Source organism: Penicillium waksmanii (assembly GCF_028829765.1).
Source record: "Penicillium waksmanii strain IBT 27052 chromosome Unknown utg000008l:1.0-5622682.0:1.0-5626561.0, whole genome shotgun sequence".
In the NCBI taxonomy this organism is placed as follows: domain Eukaryota; kingdom Fungi; phylum Ascomycota; class Eurotiomycetes; order Eurotiales; family Aspergillaceae; genus Penicillium; species Penicillium waksmanii.
In genome coordinates this window covers 3,795,853-3,811,681 of record NW_026643254.1, presented here as the reverse complement: position 1 = coordinate 3,811,681, position 15,829 = coordinate 3,795,853, and the positions used below count along the sequence as shown (strand labels likewise).

Here is a 15,829-nt window from a genome sequence, read left to right as displayed (position 1 = left end):
GAAAAAAATAAAAGCGTCCGACTCTCGGCGCTGCGACTGTTCAGAACGGAGAAGCCTTCCCAACCGACTCTCCCACTCACCGAGGATAACCTTAAATTGTCACCCGAATAGAACTTCGGGCTGAACTCCCCGGAAAGCCTGGACTTTGGATCAGGTCACCCCTCCTCGAGAGAAATTCTAGACCCACACCTTGTGTTATCATTTAGAATATGACCCATTCCGGGAATGGTTCATCCCATCGGTACTCCATATTGACAATCCTTTTACATCGATCTATCTCATCGCCGGTTTCGGTGGGTCACGTGACTAAGCTGGGCTTTGAGATTATGTAATATATTTTCTCCAACAACTTCGTCACATTTATAAGGACACCCCAAATGTGAAATAGTAATTATAGTACTAGAATACTTATACTTGCCCGCGACGAAAATAAAGTAAGAATGTTGGGCTATACTACTAGTAGGACTTGGTAACCTGAAGGGAGATAGAAGAGAGATATCTGAATCTGATGATATGAGATATATCATGGATGGATGCGAAAGGGGCAATACTCACGCTATATCTATCTATCTAATGACAAACGGAGTCGTGCAACGACTAATCAAAGTGATCAAGGTCCGATAAACTATGGATATTTGAAGGTTGAGGTAGGTGGATCCTGATAAGCTCTGAATCGGCTCATCCTCGGATTTGCGGGGAAGAAATCAACCTATAATGGAGCTGGGAAGATCATCATGACATGGATGTTCCTCTCCACTACAGCATGCATCTTTATAGTTCTACCTCTAAGCAGGAATAGCGGTGAATGAAGGTTTCACTAATTAAGCCGAATTATGTTGTGGAGACACATGAATCTTTAACTGCGCCTTGTGGCGATTTAATCTTCGCGAAGAGGAGTTTCTCCGAGGCCTTCTCTAAGCATTGAATCTAATCTATTTTTGTCAGAATTCTATCTGCTGAATCTAACAAATTCCGACCACTTTTTACCTGGGTGATGTTATGCCCCTCAACAGTTACTACCTCGTATTCGCCCACGCTAGTTCTCTAGTCAACCCTCAAATCATATCACGAGACACGCTAGCCCTACTAGACTCTTGAATCATGGTCCTTCTCCGAATCACCAAGATTGCTAGACCGGGCAGGAATAAAAGCCTAGTACCTTGGCAGCCACAAAGTATACGGAGAGATAATTCAGGGACCAACCAAGGGCTGCAGCAGCTCAAGCCCAGCCGCCAGGGCACCAGCGGCTCGAGTGATGCCAAGCATCATGCCTCGTATTTCGCCAACGAGCCCAGCTAAAGTTTGCAGCCACAGACACGTTCTCTCATCCGCCATCCCATTTTTCCATCAATACGAGGCGCACCGTGCCCGCTCGATCATCCGGGTAATGGCGCCTCCGCACTTCTCAGAGCCGCAGAGTCCCTCCAACCTACTATTTAAACCTCGGGAGGTCTCCAGCGGGATGTGCCTCCCGGCCCACCTCGCAGAAAAAGAATAATCCCTCTACAAAAGTGATACCGAAATCTGAAGTCCGATTTCGCAATGAAGAATCTCATGGCGAAGCAGGTGGGGCTTGTGCTCCTTCTGGCTGGATTGGTGACTGGCGAAGCTCTCAAGAATGAAGAGCGACTCTCTTATAACGCAACCCATCGTGAAGCTAGTATTGGGATGCTTTCAACCCGCGATCTTTTTGGTCTCGACAAACGTGCCTGGGAATGCAACCCGGGATACAGCCAATGTGTTTACGACTCATCACGTTGCTGTCCAACAAGTGGTAGATGTTGCACAACTGGATACTGCGCTGACTCCGACGAAGTTTGCTGCCCTGTCAGAGGAACATGTCCTAGCGGATATAACTGTTGTGGAGCCTATAACTGCTCTCCTAAGAGTGGTGAATGCTGCAGTGATGGAAAATACTGTCTCGCCGGCTACAAGTGTATGATCCATAACGGCAATGCGGTGTGCTGCCCAAATTCGGGATGTATAGGAAGTTATGATTCAGGAGACGCTTCGAGTGGCTCTTCTGCAACGGAGACGGAGACGGAGACCCTGACTACTACAACGGCAACTTACCAATATCACTCATATTATTATACCACCTACTATTGGTAAGTCAACCGGTTTTCTCTCTACACATGCGTTTGGTGATTTCTAATATTCCTATAGGACCTATTGGTACTACTATTGGACCTCTTTTGCCCCGTACACTGTGAGGACTGTCACCTCTACCGAGACCACAACTACAACCATTTGGTCTGCATTCGCAACCGCCAGCGCAGAGGCAAGCGAGTCTTTTGAGTATTACATCACCGCTAGGCTCACTCCGCCCTATTCTGCTACCTCACTGAAGAGCTCCACCGACTCTGTTCCACTTTCGACAGACTCTAGTGACACTACTAGTGCAGTCACTGCCAAGGCTGCTACTACTACACTTCTACATTCTGGTGGTGATGACACCGGGTCCTCGGGCAACGGAGGCGTTCCTGATGCAGCCGTTGCACGATCTGTAAACGGTATTTTACCATTGATTGGGGCTATCGCTGCGTGTCTCATTGGTGGTTTGGCCTTTGGACTGTGAAGAAAGACAAGAAGAGGATATTTTGCCGAACCTTGGAGAAATCATGTGGATATAATATGTCGATAAGGGGAATTCTTTACATCTATTTGTCATTCTTCCAAGTTTCAAATTTAGTACTCTTGATGAATATGAATGGCCAGAGAGTTAATCGAACATCAATTACTAGACCATCTAGATAAGTTCTAGTATATAAAAGGGTCATCACCCTATGATCTTGGGCCTCAAGACCTTAGACTTTCGATGATTCTTAATCTAACCCACCCGGGCACTTAAAATATCCAAATTTTACTAATCTCATTGCTGTCTATAGTAACTTCTGTTGTATTTTTAGCCACGTCTAGGTGTTCCGAAATTTCATCTGATTAAGCTCGACGACAACTAGAGTTGGAGTTCCAAATATGGAGTTTCATAGGGTCTAGTACCATGCTTGATAGGGTACAAAAATTATCAATATTCAATACAAGTCTGAAAAGAACTCCAAATTATAGTTTATGAATAATGTCGATCATTATTCATAAAAGCCTTTATCTGGACGGCATGCTCTTTCCGTGGTGTGGCCAATTTGTCTAGATTCAAACCGATCGGTCGTGACTTGCTCGAGTCCGAGATAACCTATAATCTTCCACAATGATTCGCGTATAGAACTAACCTTGGAAGGTGGCAGAAATTATCGCTCTTTAAAGCCCGGTTTAACTATAGTACTAGTCATTCAAAAAGCAAGGACAAAGGCCGGTCTCATATAGTATCTATCTTATTTAGCCATTAATCAGGTGCAAGTACAAATACCAAGCTGGAAGATGAATCTGACAACTGGGGGAATTCTTGACAATTTTCGTATTATGTCCTCGATATTCGAGACTCGATCTTACCTCTCATCGGGAAAACGGCATGCCAAAAGAGCGACCTGGCTCAGGAATTACCAATTGGTCATATTGCTGGTTGAATTTTTCAGGAGAATAGCTTTTGCCGCGACAACCTTTCAGGAAGCCCACAGAGGAACACTGCTTGGTTCTCGGGTTCTGGCCGCAGGATGTAAGCACTACCGCCGGAAAGGGTAGCGGCACGACAAGATCAATCAAATCAATCAGATAACCCGAGCCACCAAGGATCAAGTGGATCCCGGTTTCTCCTATCATGTGCGTAATCACACTACTCCATCCAAAATCTTGAGAGTACGGTGGGGCCTGTGAATCCAGACAGGGTCTTCGAATGGCTTCCTCGTAAGGCCAAGACTAATTAGAACCGGGCTTGTTTTCCACAAAGCATTATCATCCGGTGATCGTCGACATCAGTACCCAAAAGTGGTATGGTCAACAAGGTGGTTAGCCAGGTTTGTGACAGGGCCCATGCTCTGAAAATGTTCTTGGGGCGATTTTCTAGGCGAACCACGAAGAAACTTGCGGATTTTGCCGCTCAGAAAATGTAGCGACAGCAATGCGTCCAGACCCGACCGGCCTTCCAGTATTTATCTTGGTCGACCCCTGTCACTTTTCCCACACCAATATTTTGTTTTCCACTCTGTTCTGCATTGAAGCTATTGGGGTGTGTGGTCAAACGACGACTCTTTCACACCATGGCCGTCAGAAAGCGTTTCATCAACCCCTTTGCAGGCAATGGTTCAGCCAAGAATCAGTCTACTGCCGATATTCCCGAGACTGAGACACCAGTTGATCTCAAATGTTCTTTAGAAAAATCAAAAGAGGCTGATAGAGCTTCCTCTAATGAAGAGCTCATCGATGAAAATGCGCAATCTGGCACCCAGAAGGCCCAGGCCAGTACCCTAGCCTGGACAAGAAACACTTTAATTGCCGCGTATATTCTGTGAGTGCCATGATATTTTGTGTTCTAGCTAGCATTGTATAGCTAACAAGTCGAAGTATGTGGGTTGTCAACTTCCTGCAGTACTTCAGTTCCGGAATGCTAGGTGTTTTATCGCCCTACATCTATAGTGATTTTCAGCTACATTCACTCACGGGCCTGACCTCCGTTATCGCATCCTTAATATCCGCTCTGATCAAGTTTCCCTATGCAAAGCTCATGGATATCTGGGGGCGACCCCAGGCTTTTGGACTTAGCGTTGGATTCCTGACTCTCGGCCTCGTCATGATGGCTGCTTGCAAAAATGTCCAAACATATTGTGCCGCTCAGGTGTTCTACCAGATCGGGTTCAGCTGCATAGACTTTTCTATGACCATCTTTGTTGCCGATACAACAGCTTTACGAAATCGTGCGTTCTGGATTGCATACTCTGCATCCCCGTATTTGATCACGCCTTGGATTTATGGTTATGCCTCCGACCAGATCCTCGCACCTGGAGGTATTGGATACAGATGGGGCTTTGGCGTATTTGCCATCATTATGCCTGTCGTCAGTGCCCCTCTCTGGGCTTTGTGGTCCCATATTGAAAGAAAAGCCGAAAGGATGAACCTGGTGGAGAAGGAGAATATCAGTCGCACCCCGTGGCAGTCGGTTGTTCACTATTTGATCGAGTTTGATGTCATTGGATTGCTCATTGTCTCCACTGGCTTCTCCCTCTTCTTATTGGCCTTCAATCTATACTCCTATCAGACAGAAGAGTGGAAGTCGCCGATGATAATCTGCTTCATTATCTTTGGCTTCTTCTTGATCGTCTCATTCACTATCTGGGAGAGATACTTTGCTCCAGTGAAGTTTATGCCATGGGAGCTCATCAAGAATCGGACAGTTTTTTTCACCTTTGCCATGGTTAACTCCTTATACTTGGCCTGGTACATTTGGGACAGCTACTTCTTATCACTCTTGCAAGTTCTTTTTGACCAGAACGTCCGGGATGCGACGTACATCTCCAACATTTATACTATTGGGTCGACCTTCTGGTGTCTTGTCTTTGGTGCCATTCTCCGATACAATGGTCGCATCAAGTTGTGGGCAATTTGTTTTGGTGTCCCGCTAACTATTCTGGGGGTCGGACTCATGATCAAATTCCGCCAGCCCAATTCGCACATCGGATACATTGTGATGTGCCAGATATTCGTTGCTTTTGGAGGGGGCACTTTAGTCATTTGTGAACAAATGACTGTCATGGCTGTCTCGTTACAGCGCAACATTCCCGCTGTCCTGGCCATGGAGGGCGTCGTGTCTGGCATTGGCAGTTCTATCGGAGGAACTGTCGCTGTGGCGATGTGGACCGGTATATTCCCGGTCAAGTTGAAAGAGCTTCTTCCAGCTTCCGCCCAGTCCGGTTTCACTGCAATTTATGGCTCCTTGGAAGTTCAACAATCGTATGATCGGGGCACGTCTACTAGAGACGCCATTGACCAGGCGTATGGCGAAACACAACGCCTGATGCTTATCACGGCCACTTGTCTCTATCTCATCACGTGGACCTCTTGCTTTCTCTGGAAAAACATTGATGTGAGAAAGATGAAGCAGCAGGTCCATGGAATTCACTTCTGAGTCAATTGGCGCGATGTATGACTACGACGACTATCGGTCGTAGCATGTCTGGCAAGATATCGTTGATACAAATAATAAAACTAGTATCACTTGTGTTGATCATGAACTTCAATTCTGTATTCTACCAACTTCCATATAGGTCGTATATAAGATATCAAGAGCAGCGTAAGACCTAGTCACCAACCTGCCCGGACATCATCCATGCAGAAAATTGGTTATGCAAACATGGGTATAAAAAAACAAAAAGCCATAAAAAAGGAAATACAGGTCCACTGCATCAGCATACCCAGATGAAGCAACCATGCATGTTTCAGGAAGGTGATTCCCAGACCCCACCCGTTCAGAGAACCGAGCGCAACTGATGGGATAGGATCAAGTGGGTTCCGAACCAGCAGAATAGTGAACACGAAATCAGACAGGATATTCTCGTGTGCCTTTCATTGCGGGACATCGAAGGTGTTGATATTCCGCATGACGTAAAATATATCGTTTCCTTTTGTAGGAATGGTGGGTGGTGAGGTGCAGCTAAAGCTCGGAATAAAAGCTTAGCTGCTATCAGAGGAAGTTCTATCGGTCTGGTTCTCAACGTGAGCACCCTTGCCACCCTCCAATGCGCTAGGAGTGATTGAAGCTTTCTTGGGCTTATCAGAGACATAGCTGGCGCGACGAAGGTGCTCTTCGGTGTCCTGGTAGTTGACGAGAAGCTCGCCTTTCTTGCCGTAGCGGTGAGGCTCGTTTCGCGCAACAGATACCAGGCTGAAGATGCTGTTGGTCTTGTGGAAAATGGTATCCATCTCCTCCAGAGAGCGATAGGCGGTCTCGGGATAGAAGAAGTAAACGACTGGGAAGATGAAAGCGTTGATGACGGCGAAGATGATATATGTCTTATATCCAATTGAATCGAAAGCGACAGGGGTAACCATAACAACCATGAAGTTGAAGATCCAGTTACTTGAAGTGGCCAGGGCATTGGCGGGGGCACGAATGCGCAGAGGAACAATTTCAGCAGGGTAAAGCCAAGTCATACCCAACCAGCCCCAGGCAAAGAAGGTGTTGAAGACGAATAAGAATACAGCTGCCGCAATACCCGCTTGGGCATTTCCTTCGAAGCTGGTGGCGATGGCCAATACAGCCATGGAGATTGACATTCCAGCGGCACCGACCAACATCAAAGACCGCCGGCCAACCTTCTCAATGATGAAGATAGGAAGCAAAGAGGCAAGAAAATATTCTGTTCCGTTACAGGCGGCTAGGATGCGAGACATCAAGCCACTCATCCCAATTGACTTCTCGTAGATAGTGGCGGCATAGTAGGTGATGAGATTAATACCAGAAATCTGCTGGAACATCTGGTTGACGTAGGCAAGGATAGTACGGTGGAGGTGGCGGTCTTCGTCCATGGTCAGTAGGTCGCGGAAGCTGACAGAGGAAGAAACCAAGACGGCATCCTTGATGGCGGCAAATTCAGAGTGGACGTAAGGGTCATCCTCCGGAAGATCCAAAATAGCCCCCCAGAACCACTATTGCCTCTTCCTCACGGCCCTTGAGAACCAACCAGCGGGGGGACTCGGGTAAAGGCATCACACAGAACAAGATAATCAAAGCAAACACGTTCTGGAAGGCGATAGGGAAGCGCCAGGCGATGGAGCTAGGGTCGAGGAAAGAGAATCCGAGATCCATCCAGTAACTAATGGTGATACCACCAGCAATCAGAGAGCCTTCCAGCATGACCAGCTGGCCACGGTGGTGAGACTTGCTGCATTCGGACTGCCAAGTAGCTATAATAAAAGGTCAATATCTGTTTGATAAGTAGTGACGCTTTGGTATATAACTTACGGACGGTGGAAGTGTTCATGCCGTTACCGATACCGGTCACAATGCGGCCAACGATCAAGTGTGGAAGGCTGTATGCGCAAGCTTGCAACGAAGCACCGATGACCATGATGATTGAACCGACAAAAATGGTCTTGCGGCGTCCAAGGTAGTTTCCAATCCAGATACAAAAGATGGCACCGCAAAAGCATCCCAGGTTGTAAGAAGCAGTTGTGATACCTGGCTCGGTCAGTATATGGCGTAAAGACGCAAGATTGTGACGTAAATAGTCCACCTACCTTGAACGGTGGAACGGGTGCTTTTCGCTGCAGCAGAGAGACCCATCTCTCCGGCCGTTGTGGTATCAATTTGGGGGAATGTAGTGACGAAGGAATTCAAGGTCAAGAGACCTCCCATGACACCTTGGTCATAACCGAAGAGCCTGGCAAGTATTAGTATGGCAAGGTTCTTGGGATGAACTAAAAAGTAAATGGAACGTACAAGAAATCAAGACCAGCGATGATACTGATCATGATATTCAGGGATGTACCCCGAAGTCCGAAGTAAGGTTTCATGGTGACGGATTTCGATTGAACCTCACAGTAAGAGATTTAAGGACAGGCTTTATACAATCAATGTGCCAGGCGTGCCCTTAGACCAATCAAGAAAGTTGAAGAAGTCCAAAAGAGTGCCCAAGCCTATGGACGGAAATGGAAATAGGAAGAGTTGGCGGATGAGGAGAAGTAAAAAAGAGCCAAAAAGATCTGGGGAAGCAGAGGGGGTTTATGAATTCCCAGCCAACAGGCGGCGCCCATCGTCACTGAGGGGGAAAGGGTCCACAACTGGCATGATACAAGGTCCGGGAAAACCGCCAGGATCGAAACCAAAATCTAGTCCAGAGGATTTGGGACAAGCAGGGTCGCATCAGGAGCGCGATACACTGCCGCCGGATTGGGGGAAGACTGGGGACTCCACTTCCTCGCTTCTCCTCCATGGAGGAGGGAGTAAGACTCCGCTCCGGGGGAGAACATCGAATGAGAAATAGTCATCGGCATCAGTCGTTGGTCATTTTCGGCACAGGTCCCACCGGGGGAGGTCGGTCGGGTGAGTGTCTTCGCTGCTTGACTTCGGTATCTGCCCGGTACAATTCACGGGCCGTACCAACCGGTTACCGTACACTGCAGTCGGACGAGGCTGCTTTCAGAGAAGACATTGAGTGTATGACCGCATGAACGATACCAGGCGCTCCTCGTGGCTCGCGTGGGTGTCGTGATGGTAAAAGTGGGTTGGAATTGTGGACTGCAGTGGTGCGTTTTGGTCCGATGGACCCTCCCCGGATTCCTCCCCAATCTTTTTTTTCTCCGCGACTTGCGGAGGTCCCGAGTGAGGATATTGGGACTCAATGTGTAACATTTTCACTCTCTGTTAGAGAGACAGTCTACATATTCAATACTGGTGTATATTCCATGATCATACTAAAAAGTAAAATGATATTCGGCCTGCCGTGCCAAGTCGGGGACCGAGCAGGGGTATTTTCAGGGATCAACCCGCCCCGACGAACCATATTGTCGGCTTTGGCGCATCAGAGCGACGGCCGTGGCTTGGCCCCCGAGGCTTGACGAATGCTTTTCCCCCGCCCGAGTCATCAATTACATGGCTCGGGTGGGCTCGGACACTGCTAGCCTCCGAACAAATTGCTAAGAGAAACCCTCACCAACCCTAGCTAGAACAATCGAATTGCACGTAGTCGGCTCCGAGAAGTCAAGGGAAGACATTAACGGGATGGTTAGGTACTCCCGAGCTCGGAAGGTAAATCCGTAGCAAAGGGGACAAAAGCTCTCAGAGAACCCCTCTCCCTCCCACTCCCCGAAAAGTAACCAAGTTGCGATCGCCGGGACGGTAGCACGCATGACATCATTGCCAGGCACATAACTCACTGGGTACCATTTACCCGTTTTATGGTAAATTTCAATGCAAGGTTCTGTCTGGATGCTAGTGCACTAGATATTGAAGCTACGAGTACATTTTACTCCTCTGGGGTTCTGCCAATATATGAGAGCTTAATTCCTTCAACTCTTGATCCAGCTAATAAAGTATGAATATACTCTGTAGTACAACTTCCCTACCTACCCCGGCCCGGCTTTCCCGAGGTCGTTTTAGACCAAATCGGAATCTGGGGTTCTTTCGGGTTTCCTTTTTGGGATAAGCCGACTACCTGCCCGGCCCGCTTTCAAATGCCACCAGCCTTCAATAATGCTTTCCTGAAACACATTCCTTGGACAAAAAAAGAAATTTAGATCTGGGACCGATCAATTCGATGTAATTCAATTCAATCAGGTTGTAAGCAATGAGCCAAAAAGGGAATCCGGCTTCGAACTCACATCTTCTGTGTATGTAAAGTCCAGAGCCGCGCCAATGCCTACCCGATCGAGCCACTCCGTTTTGCAGTGGAGCCCGGCTGCGAAGACCTGATGGCGATTGTCCTGGAGAACCCACGGCGGGACGCAATCAACAGATTGATTCTTCCGTCCTTGGTACAGTCAGGGACAGAGTTTGGCCCTCGCGTCCCTGACCGTCCCCAAGAGAGACTACATACTCGTTGTACAGGATTAGAGCTCCGGCACGAATCATGTCAACGCCACACAATCAATAGCAAAAGTCTAATTGCTCTTAGACAAATGCACAAGATGATTCAAAGGGGACATCAAAGCCTTACCTACTTAAACAATATTGTAATGAAATGTTCGGCATATCTTACGCGGAAGGGAATCATTTCCCTACCGCTAGGCTATCACGCCTTTTTCGATCTCGTAGCCTATGTGCATACACCCACAATAATTCACACATGAATGGACTCGTCTAGGGACTGTGTTATATCTAAGCACCAATCAAACCCATCGATTCTTGATAGTTCGCCACCGGATTCGGCATCGCTTGGACCAACTGGGCAGGATACAGCATTATTACACATTTTCATTCCGAACTACATGTTCCAGAAGCATAAGTATAATCTCTGAAAGACATGCTCAATCCGAGTTAGGAAAGAGAATGATACCTGTAGTAATGAGGTCATTGAGCACCCTTTTCAAGCATATGGCCGTGTTGCTAGTGGACGCTGAAAACTCCAGGATTATGTCCAAGCCAAGGTTTCTTTGAATGAAAGTTGAATCGGTCTATTTGCCGTGGCATCGGCAAACCCGAAGTCGAATAGGCTTTCATCCCGAATTTAAAGATGCCGATGGCGGGGCCGGGGAGGATTACGGCTCAGAAATTTACAATTATCTCGTTGGATCCTGCCCAGGTTTATCCAAATACTTTTGTATCGTATTGTTCATCTACTGTCGAGCCGTCATCGTCGACCTTTCGGGTGGGCAGCAATGCAACCACGATCTGTCGCGCTTCGCCGACCGATCCACAGGTTCAATTGGTCACTGCAACACCAGCTATGAGGCCAAGAAATTGGGCGTCGGTTTATCTCAATCCGATAAATGTCTGGTTGCTCACATATTTGGTGCACTAGGAATCCCGAAGGTAAGATCTTGAACCCTCCCTTTTCTCGGTCAGACTCCTCCGGATCTCTCATTGGCCGAATCCCCAGAACGAGTGCTTTTCCACCAATAATTTCTTAGACTAGGTGCATATTCCTAGTCACACTAAAAGTTGAACAGGCAAGATTAGAGTCCCTGGTTAACAGAAGCCAAAGGGAATAATGATAGTTAAAGATAATTGAATATCATGAGATTCTCAACCAGTAGTTAGCTTAGTCTCGTTATCTGAAAAGAAAATAAGAGCGCTTTTCCACCGGAGAATGCCATTCTCCAGAGCTTGGCTCGAAGGAAAGCCAATCTGTTCACGAATAGAACATGCGATAACCGATCACTTGGATGCATACCCCATTGGTTATTAGCCAACCGGCTATGCAGTCCGAGTATTGAATAAAAAAATGCAGTCCTCTCCCCTACCCAGATCAAAGCCTTCCTACCAAGCCAATAGCCTAGGTCATCTTTGAATCACCAGCGGCCCCCCTCTTCGTCGTATCCTCCTCCATTGTTGTCTTCCCGAAGCTCGCCATATCCATGGTTGTCAAGAGCTTGATAGTCTTGGCGAGACTCGCCTTCATTTTCATGGTTATCAGGAGCTTCATTGGCTTCAGGCTCAGGCTCAGGGCATCGTCGAACAGTGTGACCCACTACATATTATTAGTTAGGCCTCCATACCATCTACGACCATAGAAATATGGACTTACTGTTGCTACATCGGTTGCATTTGACTTTACTCCAGTTCTTGGGCTCGGGGCAATCGCGAGCAGCATGGCCCTCTGTGAAGCGCGAATGTTAGTTTCAAAATACTCATTTTAAGCACCTGTCGGGCAACTGATACACTTACTTCCATCACAGTTTCGGCAGATCATGTTGTCGGGATTTGCCGGCTGGTCACATTCACGAGCAATATGCTCGGTGGAACTGCATGCTTGTTAGAACATAGATACTTGCCTTATCATATAATCAGTTTAGTTCCATGAACTTACCCGCAGTTACGGCAAGTGCGAGGTTCCCGTGGAGCGGAGTTGGGGCAATCCTTGGCAAAGTGTCCCTCTGTAAATCTGTAAGTATGTGGGCATTGACAGGAAGAGTTCATGCGGCTTGGATCATACTTTCGTTGCAACGACGGCATTCGACATCATCAGCAGATCGGGGCTCGGGACATTCCCGGGCTTCATGCTCTTCAGAACTTTGAAATGGTCAGTATTTAGCGCTCACTGTTGTTAGACTTCGCTGAACATACCCGCAGTTGCGGCATCCGAATCGGCTTTTACGCGGTTGTGTGCAATCTCGCACCCGGTGCCCGAGCTCTCCACAGTTGTTGCACTTGATCTCCGTTTTCTCAAATGCGACAGGCTCCTGTTTGCATGCGCGCGCACTGTGACCCATTTCTATAACATTGTCAGTGCCTACAGAAGATATTGAGCATAGAGTAGGATTTACCTCCACAATTACGGCACTTCATCACTTGCCGGTCGTAGGGGAGTCCTGCGTTTTGGAGGCGTTCAAGGTTGTCCTCGGGGGTTTCAGGCCAACGTTCTCGGAGATTGGCGCGCTGGGGCTTATCGCTGTAAAAGAAGCCAACGACATATTGGCGATCCAGTTTTCCTTGCAAATCAATCAAGCTGATAACATCTTCGGTGGGCTTTTCCTACAATTGGAAGACCCGGTCAGTTGCTTGTCCACACAGTAGGCAAAGTGAGATATCGGTTACCAGAGCAATAAGAGAGATCTTGAAACTCTCATCCCGCATTTTCTTGCCGATGGTCTGAAAGGTCTCGTCTGGGCACGCTTTGGCGTAGATTTGGAGGGCCTGAGTGATTGTGTCAACAATTTCGAATTGAAAATTGAAAATATTGGCTTTCTTACATCTCGGAATTCTCCAATTTCTTTCTCTTCGCTTGCACCCTTCATCATCGCCCATGCTTCTTCGGGAAGCTTGTCGGCGACCTGGTTTAAATCGAACTTGCGGTTTGCTTTGCAGTCTTTCGACTGGTGGCCTGTCACGCATATGTAAACATTTTTCGTCTTCAAGTATGTGGGTAGTCTAGAGGGGGATCTTTCACCTTCAGCTTTGCAGTTTCGGCAAATATTCACCGGCTTTTCCGGGCAAGTAGCCGCTGGGTGGCCCTCTTGGTTGCAAATACGGCATGTTCCCTTGAAAATGCGAGGTTGGAGACAATCGGACTTGTTGTGACTATGATCTGTGTCAGATGTGCTGAATGATGGGTTCGGCAAGTCCACGTGTATGAAACATACCCTACTTCCCCACAATTGTAGCATACGCCCATTGCCTTTCGGGGCTGAGGGCAGTCGTTCTTTGAATGGCTAATATTATTAAATTAGCTTCAACATGAAATGATTCAGTAGCGGCGGCTCACCCTTCCTCCCCACAGTTGTAGCATGCTCCCATCGACTTTCGAGGCCGAGGGCAGTCGTTCTTTGAATGCCTATAGCGCCAATGATTAGCCGGGAAACTTAGTTGATATCTCCGCTTGATGCACATACCCTTCTTCGCCGCAGTTGTAGCACGCGCCCATTGACTTTCGAGGTTGGGGGCAGTCGGACTTGTTGTGACTGTAGATGCAGGTGTCAGCACGAAGTCTGCTTGGTCAACTCTCGATCTTCATGGCTTACCCTTCCTCGCCACAATTGAAGCATGCGCGTCCGCCTCCCCCACCTCCTCCGCCTCCACCGCCGTTGTTGTCGGGACAATTTCGTGCAAAGTGATCAGGTTCACCACAGCTATTTCCCCTGATTAGCTCGTGCCGTCACCTAGCGATTTTGAACGACTCACTTGCGGCAAGTTTTCCCATCCTGGAAGTTTCCATGAATGGTCTTGAACCCCTGGTCTTCTTCCCCCTCCTCGTATTGTTGTCCCCGGCCAGACATGCTGGTTGTCTTTGCTTTTACCGATTCGGTGAGCTGGGCCGGAATGAGTCAGTGATGGAGCCTGTGGATATTTGTGAAAGCAAGACAGGATAAGACAAGGGGAACAAGTCGAGACACGGGAATTGGAGCTCCGTGAGGTAATCACACGACAGAGGTCATCGTCAAGTGAAGCTCTCTAGCATCTCCGGCCTCGCCAAATCGAGGCTGGAGTGGTAAGAGACACTTACCGTGAGACAGTCTGGACAGAGGTATTCCGTGCCGATGAGTGAGAATAATGAAAAGAGTATGATGTGAGTGTCAGATTGAAATGCGCAGAGAAAAAAGGAAAACAAAGGAGAGGAGAAAAGAGAAAGAGAGGATGGGTATCGCTGGAGGAAAGGGAAGCGTGCGCCTGCCTTGAGTGCCTTGAGTGCCTTGAGTGCCTGTTGTGTGGCTCGACAAGTGTGGAGAGGCTCCAATGCACCCAACTGGATGTGGAACAACCCCGATTGCTCACCCTGAGGTAGTTTGCCTCGGCTGACCTTGAAGCTAAATCCGGCTGATTGCGGCTGATTTCAAGTTCCATTGTTTCTGGCGCAAACTTGGTGTGTGTAAAACGTGGTGTCATTGGTCACTAATTTAAATGCATGGCTGAACGTATCAAAACACTCCCAAAATTTTAGTGACAGATACTATTGTTGAACATGAGTGCAGTCTTAATGCACAATAAAGATGCTGATCATTGGATCCTCGCTTCCAGTCAGCCCAGATCACCGGAAGAACCTGCCCAGCAGGCCACCCGCAAGATTGTTCACAATACCCCCACCCAGGGCACGGTTCGCAAAAGTCGATGCTTGGCTGAATTTGTCGCACCGGGAGAATGCCACAGTGTTGGTGATTGTCAAGATCAGGGCAATAACTACAGGTATTTCATTAGCATAGGGATCTTGCTTGTCACATCTTCAGAAATACACCAGGCACCGGGTACACTCACCAATCAAACTGAGCCAAATCACGCCAACCAATCTCACAATGGCCAGGATGGCCAGTCCAACCCACAACGCCGGGGTAACATAGAGACTCAACCAGAAGAAGCGCTTGTCTGTGGCGGCGACCGTGCGAACATTGGGATCAGAGGACTCGAACACCCAGTGTGAATCGCCGGAGGTTGTGTTGACTTCGTTCCACCACCGCAGGCCGACCAGGCGGCGCCCAGCAATATTCTTGAGGTAATAAAAGTCGGCAGACAGAAGGAGAAGGGTCAGGATAAAGACGAGGATGCTGTGGAAGCTAATTAGCGGGGTGGCTACTTTCATTGTCCGCGGGAATATGCGCTGGTGGGGAGTCATACAAATCTTTGATAAAGAGGAGACCAAAGAGGTACATCAACAAGGCACCTAATATGCGCATTAATCAGTTAGTTGTTCAATGGACAGTTAATGAGAGCACTGCAGCACGCACCGATACGAATGGTCAAGAAGACAAGTAGGGTGATGGGATGGGCACTCAGGCGCCAGTTCAGATCTCCTTGCTGGCCTTGATCCATGATGAATAGCAGGGATCTGGTAGTCCTGAAACTCCCGGAGATACC

The 15,829-nt window shown here is 48.0% G+C and overlaps 5 protein-coding genes across 5 annotated transcripts; 2 read left to right on the top strand and 3 right to left on the bottom strand.

The window, feature by feature from the left end:
* Positions 1-1,542: 1,542 nt before the first annotated feature.
* Positions 1,543-2,578, top strand: N7481_009772 (putative GPI anchored protein; the record flags this gene model as incomplete). The annotated part of the gene is made up of 2 exons (XM_057268991.1): positions 1,543-2,108; positions 2,167-2,578. The coding sequence occupies 2 exons, from the start codon at positions 1,543-1,545 to the stop codon at positions 2,576-2,578; spliced, it is 978 nt and encodes a 325-aa protein (XP_057119668.1).
* Positions 2,579-4,151: 1,573 nt separating this feature from the next.
* N7481_009771 (MFS general substrate transporter) lies at positions 4,152-6,013 on the top strand (the record flags this gene model as incomplete). Its single annotated transcript, XM_057268990.1, has 2 exons — positions 4,152-4,399; positions 4,456-6,013. The coding sequence occupies 2 exons, from the start codon at positions 4,152-4,154 to the stop codon at positions 6,011-6,013; spliced, it is 1,806 nt and encodes a 601-aa protein (XP_057119667.1).
* Positions 6,014-6,558: 545 nt separating this feature from the next.
* Positions 6,559-8,400, bottom strand: N7481_009770 (sugar porter family MFS transporter; the record flags this gene model as incomplete). Its single annotated transcript, XM_057268989.1, has 5 exons — positions 6,559-7,500; positions 7,532-7,791; positions 7,850-8,065; positions 8,125-8,267; positions 8,327-8,400. The coding sequence occupies 5 exons, from the start codon at positions 8,398-8,400 to the stop codon at positions 6,559-6,561; spliced, it is 1,635 nt and encodes a 544-aa protein (XP_057119666.1).
* Positions 8,401-11,835: 3,435 nt separating this feature from the next.
* Positions 11,836-14,259, bottom strand: N7481_009769 (uncharacterized protein; the record flags this gene model as incomplete). Its single annotated transcript, XM_057268988.1, has 14 exons — positions 11,836-12,014; positions 12,072-12,143; positions 12,212-12,288; positions 12,354-12,420; positions 12,480-12,556; positions 12,611-12,758; positions 12,811-13,018; positions 13,082-13,180; positions 13,237-13,564; positions 13,627-13,695; positions 13,749-13,817; positions 13,876-13,944; positions 14,005-14,112; positions 14,165-14,259. The coding sequence occupies 14 exons, from the start codon at positions 14,257-14,259 to the stop codon at positions 11,836-11,838; spliced, it is 1,665 nt and encodes a 554-aa protein (XP_057119665.1).
* A 749-nt stretch (positions 14,260-15,008) lies between these two features.
* N7481_009768 (DUF846 domain-containing protein) lies at positions 15,009-15,784 on the bottom strand (the record flags this gene model as incomplete). The annotated part of the gene is made up of 4 exons (XM_057268987.1): positions 15,009-15,157; positions 15,233-15,519; positions 15,590-15,635; positions 15,700-15,784. The coding sequence occupies 4 exons, from the start codon at positions 15,782-15,784 to the stop codon at positions 15,009-15,011; spliced, it is 567 nt and encodes a 188-aa protein (XP_057119664.1).
* Between the last annotated feature and the right edge of the window lie 45 nt (positions 15,785-15,829).